At 40.8% G+C, this 12,403-nt stretch overlaps 1 protein-coding gene across 1 annotated transcript; it reads right to left on the bottom strand.

Moving 5' to 3' along the window:
• Positions 1-3,336: 3,336 nt before the first annotated feature.
• Positions 3,337-11,497, bottom strand: LOC136538976 (pre-mRNA-processing factor 19-like). Its single transcript, XM_066530903.1, has 18 exons — positions 11,362-11,497; positions 11,172-11,257; positions 11,000-11,071; positions 9,919-9,981; positions 9,300-9,386; positions 7,609-7,750; positions 7,410-7,528; positions 7,041-7,157; positions 6,482-6,577; positions 6,165-6,224; positions 6,003-6,077; positions 5,328-5,432; positions 5,134-5,250; positions 4,963-5,040; positions 4,791-4,887; positions 4,488-4,539; positions 3,831-3,901; positions 3,337-3,739 (listed from the first exon to the last, which is right to left on the bottom strand). The coding sequence occupies exons 1-18, from the start codon at positions 11,372-11,374 to the stop codon at positions 3,609-3,611; spliced, it is 1,581 nt and encodes a 526-aa protein (XP_066387000.1). The 5' UTR covers positions 11,375-11,497; the 3' UTR covers positions 3,337-3,608.
• Between the last annotated feature and the right edge of the window lie 906 nt (positions 11,498-12,403).

Here is a 12,403-nt window from a genome sequence, read left to right as displayed (position 1 = left end):
TCTTATTGTAAATCGACTAGGACTCTGGCCTCCTGACTAATAAAGGAGGGCAGGGCTCCTTAGATCGGGAGTTGAGAGAACAATTGTACAACACAACACTTTACGATCAATCCAACGCAAAGGCTAACGCCGACTGAACGTAGGGCTATTACTCGATCAAAGATCGAGGGTCCGAACCAGGATAAATCGATTGTCTCTTGCATTTACCGCCGAGTTCTGCATACGCTAAAGCCCGAACATACTGGCCCTGGGGACCCCTTGGCAGGCTATCGGTGGTCAACTCGACAATTATGGATGCATAAATGTGCAATACATAGTATCTTTATGGTCCATAAAATGGTAAATAGAGTCACATGTATTTTCTTGAATTTCTTCAAGAAATTTAGTGGCTCATATTGATGCTATGACCAATAGAATTGACAATAATTCTCACATTATCTCTGTAGTTGAATAACCAAGGCAAATGTGCTAAGTCTTGTTGACATCAAGAGAGAATTATTTGTACGCAACATTGGATATAGGTTATGTATGTGTAGTCAAATCCAACTGAGGATGTTTTGTTTAAGTATTGCCATACCCGTTGTTAAGAGAAAATACTCCTCTTAGTTGTCATCTTGGTGTTTCCATATGAAAATCACATTGACGAATATCTCTATAATTTTAAATGGGTACATTATGGAATCAGAATATAAGAATGGATTTATGATTATTATTTGAATACCAATAGGGAGAATAGCATGACCAAACCCACTATCATGGCATCGCGTCAAGCGATTAACAAAATATTTCCTTGTCTCTATGTAAGAGTTCAGGAATATTTTGCTTCCCTATGTATAGAGTTTATGGTGCAACTATCCACTAGGCAAAATTCCTCTTTGCATTTGGATTGACTCCCGTGTAAGTCTATATATAGCATGAAGAATATAATGACATTCTTTGCAAATATATAGATTACATACAAGTTAATTAATGGAATATCAAATGCGATGGCACATTATTGTAATATTCAATTGAAATTGATGACAACATTTTATATTACAACACCAAAATGAGACGTAGATACTAGGTATCTTTGTAAATGGAGACAAATTTTGGTTTCCAAAATGGATCAAGCGAAGTAAATTCGATGATCATGCTCTCCATGGTCATAAGACCCACTTAGTAATTAATGTTTGGTTGCTACTTGGTTTTTTCATAAAATTTGTTGTGAACAACTAGCCTTCCTGGTGGTGTCAGGTTGAAGAAAGAAGCGTGCTTCATATCTTTATTGTTGAGCTGGATATTTATGTGCAATGGATTTATAATACCAATCAATTAAATGTTTCAAGGCATGACATTTTCATATATGTGTGGTTGTAACATACATAATTGGGACAAAATATGGTTCTGTCATATTTGGGAAATGCCTTGACCCTAAGGAATGCACGGGGCTGCTACTTCTTTTTTTTTGCGTTAAATCTTACCATTAAAGTTCTTTGGATGACATTATTATGTGGCATCGAACTTGTTATATTTTGAAAATTCAATGTACTTCAGATGATAGAGCATCACTATAATGCTAATGATGATTCCTCAATAAGAGTTTATCATACACTTACACCTGAAGTAATGTAGGAATTAATCTAGAATACATTTGGTAAGTTGTGTGCTTTCCGCGAAAACGCAATGTGAGAGGATTTGGAACAACATAATTGTATTCTCAAGTTGACTTGAAATCCTAGAGATAAAGTTATGGCCAATCATAGATGGCATTGGCCATAATGATTGCCTTGTGTTGTCCATATCATTGATTGAGAGCTAGCCATATAGTGCTTCGATTTGCAATCCATTTGATACACACATTATGATCTGGATGTGTACGGTGCTTTATTGAAATAAAATTTCATATTTAAATTGATCATAAGTGGTGATGCTCTCTTACGAGAGCATCAAATACTGCTATGAATCCATAAACATCAAAGTTTAACAGTACGTCCATTGACCTTGTTGGATAATGGTAACCATCAAGAGCGAGAGATCAAACTCTTTTGTGGCCATTACTCCAACTAAGTGCAAACCATAGATTTTCTGAAATTACGCTAAGGGTAAATTAAAATTGCTATGGTAGTGTTGTATTTAGTTAATGCAAAATAACTAGGAGACAAGATCGATCTCACTAATGGTGTAAACCTCATATTTATGCAAACACTTTGGAGGTAGTCATCGTAAAGATGTAGACCCCTAATAATTTGGACATCATTTGTATGTAAGCATATTCCAAATAGTGTATGCAGTTTTGTGTAAACACATTTTAAGGTAATCATTAAAAAGTTGATGTAGACCATAGTTAATCCTCACTCGCAATTGAATCGCACTCTTGCAAGCACAAGTGAGTTAGAAGGCATCCAAGCACTCCTACATAAGCCACCAAGGCGTGAGGGTGCTTAGCAACCAGCCCAAACCCACCCAATGCTTAGTTTTATAGCCTCCAAGAAATTATAGCCGTTATGCCCTCGGGAGGTCCGGACCGAGGCTCCGGACCATTGTTCTGAACCCTCCCTATCAATGACGAAACCAGATATCGTCACAAGAAACGTCATATAAGAGTTGTTCCTTTCATTAATCTCTGAAATATATTTATACAAGCGAAGGGGTGTCACGAAGGGACACGACTGTTCCAAAAAGACATGTCCTTTGGAACTAAAACTAGCTGTCTAATACTATCCACTAATTATGTGCTTGATGGATAAGATCACTCGTGAAGAGACGCATGTTCGTCTTAGACGACCGTTCGTGTATGTGTCATTTCACAACTGTTTGCGTCAAGTTGTACCCGATCAAAGAAAAAAGTATTCTCTTGCATCCCATTTCTCAATTTCTGTTTTGCAGTAGTTGTATTCTCTTACATCCCATTTCTCAATTCATACTTCTTAGCAGTAATTGTAGTCTTACATTCCATTTCTGTTCTCAGTTCATACTTCTTAGCAGTAAAAATACAGACGCAAATAGTTTAACGTATTTTCCTGCTCTCTACGTACAAGTCGTTCAGACTACTTGATAGTTAGCTGATTTTCCAGCTCATTCTACGTATAAGTTGTTCAGACTTTCTAGACTTCTAGAGGCACAAGCACTAGCCGTGTGTCGCCATGGACGGTCTCTCGTTAGTGGCAAAGCAGGATTAGCAGCTAATCTGTCATTGATCCATAAACGCGCACAACCTAAGAGACTCTGAAACAAAATGAATTGCACAAAACACCAATCTTCACAGATCATACTGCACACACACGCATAGGCGCGCCTGAGTGTCTGACAGTGCTTCCATTGACCTATGTAATAAAGAAGTTGAGAAGCAAGTAGTTTGTTTTGAATCACTGGAATCTGCGCAGAGAACTTTGCTGTTTAGCATCGTACTCATCAAAACAAATTGTATCCTCATCAGAAGAATTAGTAAGGCCTACAATACAATAATGTCACAGATTGTTTACACCGACCGAAGCTCAAACCAGTAATCCCCACCAGGACCCTTCCCTCTTGTGATGGTGATGTATCCATGTCCACTCAGTCTATCCATCATCAGAATACAATGCGGAGGATAGCAGAAGAAAGAAACTAGGTACCATGGATTTCCATCACTCGACCGCTGTGTTTGATTCCTCCATTTGGGCATCTCCAGGGAGGCCAAATATCCGTAGATTGCGGTCCATAGAACCTACGGCTATGTACTTAGCATCTGCTCCGAACTCTACGGAGGTTACTTTCCCTGTGGAAGGACAAATGTCATAACACCGTGTCAATGTGTGCTCCAAGAACTAACGAATGGCACCAAGAGACTGACAAAAAGAGGGGCATACCTGTTCCTGATAAATCGGGTAATGTCTTGATAAGATTCCATTCGCTCTTAACATTTGCTACTTGGTAGACCCTAAGACACAATCAGGAGTCTTTCAGCTTTACAATATAATGTAACCATCACTATTAAAAGGGATCATTCTTATGAAACGCAGAAACTTTATGCTAGGTATATATAATACTGAGTACATCAATGGAAGATTTGTTGACTTATATATGGACCAAGGAGTTCATATTTTTATGCATCATAAATATTATGGTGCAGATACAAGAAAATGGTTTGCATTGTCTATCAAGTTTACAACTGCCAGACAGAAACCAATCAATGATGCATGTTGCTTTGTTAATCGACACAAGGAACAGTAGCATTTCAAACATCTCTTGTCGAATAAGCAAAATTATACTACACACCAAAAGCAAAAAATTGGAAGTAACACCGTTTAAACAAATAATTTGAAACAGGATAGTTGAAACAAATGCAGTGCAACAAACATCTAACAATGCTCAGAGAAGTGATCACTAACCAAGTAACCAGCATGCAAAGTGGAGGTCTATATACCCTGTCTAGATTACACATAGGATTATAGGAATCCCCGACAACATTGCCAGGAAATTCTTGAACTCTCAAATACAAGTAATTACAAGTTACTAGAGCATACCTTATATCTGAACCACCAATGGCAAGATAGTTTCCGCTAAAATCAAATTCCACTGCAGGAAAAAAATGTCATGCACCATATGATTAAACTCACTCTTAAGAACCAAAAAAAAAAAAAACAGTTAACAAGAGAACAAATAAATTCTACAGGAAGCAGATCCAAACAAAAGAACAATATAGTATCAAGGCAACAAGTCGATAGTGGATTTCATAAATCAAATGACCCTCTCCAGATAGCTCTAATTATACATATGCAAATGCAAGCATGTGCACCATTCTTGCTGTTCACAGTCAAGTTACTTACCAGTATTAGTTGGCGTGTCCGAATCATAGGGAGAGAAGGTCCTAAAATTTCTTAATTTCCGAAGATCCCAAAGCTTGACACCATCATGAGCAGCAGTCTGCAAAGTGACGGCAAATATTAGAAACTAAATAAATTTAACATTGTGCACATAGCTTTTATCTAAATTACCTACCGCTAGGAAGTAACCATTTTCAGAGAAAGACATAGCAGTGACTGGTCCGACATGCCCCTCAAACTTTGCGACATTTGACTACAGATAGAAATGTCATTATCAGATATGTTTCAAGAGCATGATCACCTAAAACAATCTTGAATAAAGTGATACCATAGTACCAAATCACACCTGAGTCTTCACATCCCAAATTTTAACAACAGCATCAGTAGTTCCTGTTCCAAGGATAAGACCATCTGGATGGAAAGCCGCGGATGTATATCCTTCTTGTCCTGAAGCCTCGCCAACCTGATAAAAATAATCATGCACATTGGTATGCATACTCGTGTAGTAAGAATATGTGTGCATGTGTGTAGGGAGGTAACCTGTGTCAGGCAAGATCCTGTTGACATATCATAGAAGCACCACGAGTTATCCTTGGAAGCACTCACAAAATACTTCTGAGTTGCATGTACTGTAACAGCTTCAACCTAAGAGATTACAAAAAGAAAATTAGGCTTTTTAATAACAAGACTACTAATAGTTAAGACAGTAGGCACTAAGCGCTGCTATATTATAAAAGTACGGAAGATGAACAAGATAGGGAGCATTTCACATTTCTATAATTAATAACAGCACACACGAATGAGCCAAAACAGTTGAGTGCAACAACCAAGAATATTTGGTGAAAAAAAAGATATTTTATACTTTTTGATAGAAGCATACTACAGGCATCCATCAGAAAATATTTTGCAAATTTATTTTACAATATAAATTCCACCTCTGATAATTTATTCTTACATAAGAAAGGATTCAATTATTAAACATACAAAGTAATAAAAGTATATTTGTAAGCCATACGAATGGAATCTGAATGCAAAGGAATATATATATATATATATATATATATATATATATATATATATATATATATATATATATATATATATATATGCATAGCATACTAATAGCTGTCTGGGCAAACCATTCGTCTAAAGATAGGAAAATACGTAGAATTAAGAATGCAAGCGTTATAGAATCCTGGCCACCAAAATACTAACCTCAGCAGTATGGTCTTTCAATGTATGGACGCAGTTATAGCTTCCATTCTCATTCTCTTGCCAAATGCGAACAGTCTGCAACGTTTGCCAATAAATCAGTAATGTAATTACTATGACCTATTATTCCAGTGGTTACTTAAACTTATGGTAAATGGGAATTGCCTTATCTGCTGATCCAGTTACAAAGAGTTGATCCCGTGGAACAAACTTCAAAGTGGTTATCTGTGTAATGGAAAGTTACAATGTTACAACTTGCTGGAAATTATAGAAGGGCAGACCCAGTGCCGGAGGCTCCCACATGAGTGGGATCTGGGGAAGGGAAAAACCGAGGCAAGCCTTCCCCCCGCAAATCTGCGGAGAGGCTGCTTCGAACCCACGACCTGGTGACTCAGTGAGACAGCTCACCACTGCACCAGGCCTGCCCTTCCGCTGGAAATTATAGAAGATAGAACAAAATTCAAAATCACATGGGGAAATACCTTCTTCGAGTGACCAGTAAGCGTGCACAAGATTTGACCAGATGCCCGATCAAAGAGTACTGCATTTGTATCGATACCCCCAGTTGCAACAATGTCCTGTAAATCCATGACAAGAACAAGGCAACTGGATAAATAGAATGAAATTCTACATCAATTTAACTTCACTAAAGTTGAAATAAACAAGGTTCTCATCAAAGCTACAACTACATCAAGAATCATGATGAATTAATGATAACTGAAAACTTATGAATATGATTTGGTAGAAGTCAATATTTTCTGAGAAGGCTCTTGCATCAAGAACAATTCACTGGTTTTCCTGTTCAGACTTCAGATATATAACATCCAGGCAAATTACACTTGAAATGAACACAAATCATCCTTAACCGCATAAAGCTAATTATGCCAGCTAAAACAAGAATTCTGAAGCATATAAACAGTCAAGTGTGGGACGCTAATTTGCCCATGATTAAAATGCATCGCCGCCAGATATAAGCGATCAATTTATGCGCCATTACAGCAAAGAGATATACAATATCCAAACACATAGTAACAAACTAACCTTTGAAGGATGAACATCCATGGACAAAATGCCTGGTTTGTTTGTCTTATGAAGGGGATGGCTGGAGATTTGAGTGTATCTCTTGAGTGCATCGATCGGTGCCAGAGTTGGGGGAACCTGAGAGAAAACAGAAGCAATTACTCCGTGTAACTAACTCAACAACATGCAACTAATGCTTAAACGACAGTTGAAGGATATGGAACTAGCTTGTTAACATGTAATCTACAGTCAAAATAACTTTATGCGTGACAAGCTCATGAAGCAAGCTAACTCTAGAGAATTCAGTTTTTTTTATAAAGTACAGCTACACAATTAATGTTTTAGACCTTATTTCAACTTTTAATGCTGAATATGGAGCACAACACATACCTGTCTTTTCTTACGCTGTGCTGAAAGAATGGTATTACACTCTGTAAGTTCATCAATCATGACAGGGTTGATACCAGGACGAATCTTCTTCCCGTCAGGGACAATTTCATCTTCCATTGCTGTATCAAACAAAGATGAATTATGAGATACCTAAAACTTGAAATATCAATTTAGATGCAGAACATCAAACAGCTGGTACCTCTTTTTCCATTGGAAACAACAGCTGCAGGAGCAGCTCCTGCAACTGATGCAGGAATCTGTCTCTCAGCTTGAGCCAAAAGTGCTCTAGCCTCATCCCTTTCCTTCTTTAATCTGGCTATAACACGGCAGGCAGCGTCATGCTGGAAAAGACAAAAAGCAAAGTAAACAAATCAGTTGCCAGATAATCCTCTTTCTTTCTATTTTTCAAAAAAAAAGTACAACCGAAATATAACAAGGATACAAAAGGTTTATGCGATCTCTAGGCGGTGACCTGCCGCCTAGAGCCTAGGCATTCCATGGCCATACATATTACATCTAAAAGTCTAAAAAGAAAAGAAGAAACAGGATACCAGTGGGCGAAGAGTTAGATATAAAGGCCCATGAAAGCAGCCGAAGCCCAAGTCTGAAGAGCAAGCCTTATCCCTACCCTCCCCTCACACCTTATCCATTTGCTGCTCCCAGCTCTGCACAGACTCGCAACTGGCAGCGGAGCCACCACCTTCCGTCCCCCTCTCTGCCGCCTGACATCCAGTCCGTGCCTCCCCCGCCACCGCCGCACCCAGTCCCTGCCTCCCCCACGTTGCCTGCCACCCCCAGTCCTTGCCTAATCCACCCACTATCCCCTCTTCTCCACAGCCGCTCGACATACCCACCTCCTCTGACATGGCCTGAAGGCTGAAGTCCCATACTCCCTCACATGTACCTCCCTGGGTGGATCTAACGTAGCGGCCACCGAGGGTGGCATGTCGGGCTGGCAACACGCGGGAACAGTCTAGAGTACCGCCTACGCCCCCCCCCCCCCCCCCCCCCCCCCCACACACACACACACACAAGGTTCCATGGTACCCCCACGCCCATCACATAAGGGCAGAATAGCACCTTTTGGAACACTGAAAGATATCATTTAGTTGAGAAAGAGTTCTATAACATCTGATCTTTAAATACAGCAGAAAATTCTATCAGTAATAAGAAAGTGGCCATATAAAGGAAAAGTATCACTATAATTTTATCATATTTAGGGCCTGTTTGGATACACATGACTAGTTACTAGTTGGAGCTAAAAATTAGCAATGAGCTATGGTTGGCTAACAACTAGTTGAAGACTTGACTTAAAAATTAGCCCACCTATTAGCTCCTGTTTGGATGCACTAGAGCTAATTTTGGCTAATTTTTAGCTAGCTAGCAATTAGCCCATGTATCCAAACATGCCCTTAAAGGAAAAAAATGCATTCTAGCAGAAACTACCAGTCAGAGTAAGCTTTGGGCTCGTGGCAATGTTCAAAACTACACTTTTTTCATCAACAGAGGGACGAGCTTTTACTATCCAAATATAAATTACAATTTGGAGTTACCAATCCGGATTCAAAAAAGTCATTTTAGAACGAGCCAGGAAACATAGTTCAGCTACCAAATGACTCGGCATCGTAGCACACCTAATGTTACAATGAGAACTTAAGGAGGGATACTCAGAATGCTCAAGTGAAGTGGTATATTCAACCTGAATCTATCATTCTCCAGCTACAAAGGTATGGACTGTGGAGAAGCTCGAATACAAACCCTTGATATACCGAAATCCAAAATTGAAGACTTTAGCTATGCTATATAAAACCAAATATTGATAAATTGTTCCAAGCAAATTGTAATATAACTTAAACAGGATACAGAGATATGCAAAGGTGAATGGAAGACCTGGTAGAGCGCATGACTAAGTTCTTGTCTTGCTGTGTGAAGCTGCTGCTCCAAAGCAAAATTAGAAAGCATGAGAGCATCCCACTCCTGCAAAATTCAGGAAAAAACAAGTTCTGATAAGAGCTAGGGAGTCATGATTGAAAACTTTGGACAGGCCACAATAAAAATGATATGGATGACAGAGATATTAAGTACCATGATGATTCAATGCATTCATAGAAGCAAGAACCATCAAAGTATTTCAATTGTATTCTTCAAATAAGGTCAACTGTCAGATTCGTTTTCAAATCTAACACCCAGTGCAACCAAAAGTGGAAAACACACTTGAGACACAAGGCCCTTAAATCGCCTTAGGAACAAGGCGCAAAAAATGCACACGCCGCTTTACGCTTAAGCCCAGAAAGGCACATGCCTGAGCAAGTGCAATGCGGCCAGAGTGGCTTCAGACAGTTATGCTCTGCCATACCTTGGCACACACTTTTTGCGCTTTTACCTACCTCGATAACACCACACTTAACAAAAACAATCGAAGAAAGGTTCTCAACACCTCATAATCAAATTTTAGATATTCTAAAATACGCTCAGAAAAGATAACTGGCAAAAGGTTGGAACCTCTTACGTTCTGAAAAATCCCAAGGAGTCCTGGAATGCTTGCAGCCTGCAAAGGCCTGGGCTTCACGACCTGCAAAGAATGGAGTTCTTCAAGACTTTTGGCAGATTGGGACAGCAGTAAAAAAATACTTTAGGTGTGCATGAGATTATTGGGGTAATTAATGAGTATAGGACAAATGTCGTTGTCCTAATCAGATACACTAATCGATGTTGATGCAAAAGTACAAGCGCAGTGAACAAAATCAAATACCACCGTTGATTCAAAAAATATATATTAATTTAGTTCTTGAAACTTCAGTATAGCAATCTAACGTTTTAACTTAAGGGCGAAGGCACAAAATCGGGTGAAGTTATTTCATAAATTTCATAAGTTCAGGTTTTTAGAAAGAATTTTGCATTGCATATAGCAAAAGAACTACAACTTGAGCATATGTCCTTTTCAGCTACTGGATAGGTTGTTCTAACATCATGGGAAAAGAAAACACAAAAGAACCTAAAATGGATCTAGGATTGACAATGTATATATTCTTATAGTCTCCTAAGAAGGTAAACTAAAACCCTACATCACTTTTTTCCACCTATATCTGGACAGTAGTGAAAACACTGCCCAACCAATGAAAATATCGATAGACAAAATATTATGCAGCGGCGACAAATTGATCCCTAAACTCACAACCTTTTATGTGATTTCTTTTAGACAAAAGATTATGCAGTGGCTACAAATTGATCCCCTAACATCATAATCTTTATGTGCTTTCTTTTCAATTTTAGATGCATGGTGGCTTTTACCTACTTATAAGCAGTGTATAGTATGCTGATGTGATTACTTCAATGAATATTATTGTGCAATTTGGTTTCCTCATATGATGACAAGGGATCTCCTCGCCACCTTGCTCAAGAAGTATTGAGAGCAACCACACAAGACACAAATTGGCTAATGATACTAATCTCCTCGCTACCTCCCTCAAGTAGTATGGAGAGCAACATTACGAGACACAAAATGGCTACTGATACTCTACAGTCCACACCACATGCTACTGAAAACTTTGTTGCAACAGCTTGTTAGTGGCATACCAGAGAAACCATACCTTGTTGGTCTTGACCGGCACGATATCATCCATGGTGAGGTCCTCCTTGGTGACGGGACACTTGCCATGGTCCTGCAATGTTCGTGGGCATCGCCATCACGACAAGAATTTAGCATATACATTTTTCCCAATAAAAAATTCGCAGCGCGAGATCTGAGACCGAGCTACGGACCTCAACGTAGCGCTCGATGAGCCGCCGCTCGAAGAGGAGCCCCGACTTCTTCGACACCACCGGCTCGTCCGGCACCTCGCCGGAGACTACGGGAGAAGCGACACGGGACGGGTTAGCTCGCGAAGCGACGGATCAGAGAAAGCTAGGGTTAGGAGACCAGAGATGCGAGGCAGGGAGAGAGGGGCATTACTCGCGCAGATCATGGCGGCGGGCGGGGAGAGGCGAAGGTCCGCGGCGCCGCGAGCAGCGTCCCGGTCGGCTACGTCCTCGGCGGATACCGGGTGGCGGCGCCGGTGCGGCGCCGGCGGCGGCGGGACGGGAGCAGGCGGACGCGGCGGAGCAAGGTTTTGCCGCTAGGGTTCTAATTCGAGTGGAGTGGGAAAATTTTGTCATCCGGGGTTCTTTTCCGTTTTAGCCCCTCTTCGTTGGCGCCGGTGCTGCGATGGCGGTCTGGGCTTGCAGACAATTGCAAGCATGCCCTTGAGAATTTCGCGGTGCCTGCTGCAGTGTGCAGGTGGGTGCCAATGGGCTTCGTAGGCCTCGTATGCTGTGGGCCCAGAGATGAGCTGTAAGGTCAGCCCAACTCTTGGTGGACAAAACCACTGGTGGCCCGTTGAAAACTTTCCGGCCCATGTAGTCCCTTGGGTTCCTGGCACTGGACTTCTGGGAGGTTCCCTGGTTCCGTAGAGATAAGAGACGACGGCCCTCCCAGCAGAATCGCAGCAGTTTCTCAAAAAAAAAAAAAATCGCAGGCAACCGCCGCCGCGTCGTGCTTTGGCAGTTGGCAGCGTGGTGACCAGAGGCCGGCAAACGCGAACCAAGATGCCACGCCACCTAGCATCTGTCCCTATGTATTCTAGCATTCGTCTACTCCATAGTCATATCGTGTGTCTAACTCGCGCCTACCATGCCATCGTAGACTTCGCAGGGCAAAACCCTTCTCCCTAACCACATTCTCACCGCTAACTCTGACTTTTTTTTTTCCAAAATTCCAGATATTTGAGCATAATTGTTACCCCGCACCGGCGGAGGATCCCCGGTGACATCGCCCCAGGACCGGAGCTATAGGCCCTGTTTGTTTCCGCTTATAAGCGGCTTATCGGTGGAAATAAGCGAGAATCTCGCCAAACGCTTTGCTTATTTCCACCGATTCTCGCTTATGTGGTAAGCCGCTTCAGAGATTTGAACTACGAGAAGCGAAAAGCGAGAAGCGAGAAAATCTTCGCTTAGAT

Source organism: Miscanthus floridulus, chromosome 2 (assembly GCF_019320115.1).
Source record: "Miscanthus floridulus cultivar M001 chromosome 2, ASM1932011v1, whole genome shotgun sequence".
In the NCBI taxonomy this organism is placed as follows: Eukaryota; Viridiplantae; Streptophyta; class Magnoliopsida; order Poales; family Poaceae; genus Miscanthus; species Miscanthus floridulus.
The sequence above is the reverse complement of the archived record's forward strand: the minus strand, read 5'-3'. Positions and strand labels throughout refer to the sequence as shown.

Excerpts from the sequence above, each read along its gene's own strand:
- LOC136538976 (XM_066530903.1), bottom strand. Across the intron at positions 7,751-9,299 it reads TTAGTCATGCGCTCTACCAG|CATGACGCTGCCTGCCGTGT; the intron begins GTCTTCCATTCA and ends TGTCTTTTCCAG. Across the intron at positions 7,158-7,409 it reads CACAGCGTAAGAAAAGACAG|GTTCCCCCAACTCTGGCACC; the intron begins GTATGTGTTGTG and ends GTTTTCTCTCAG.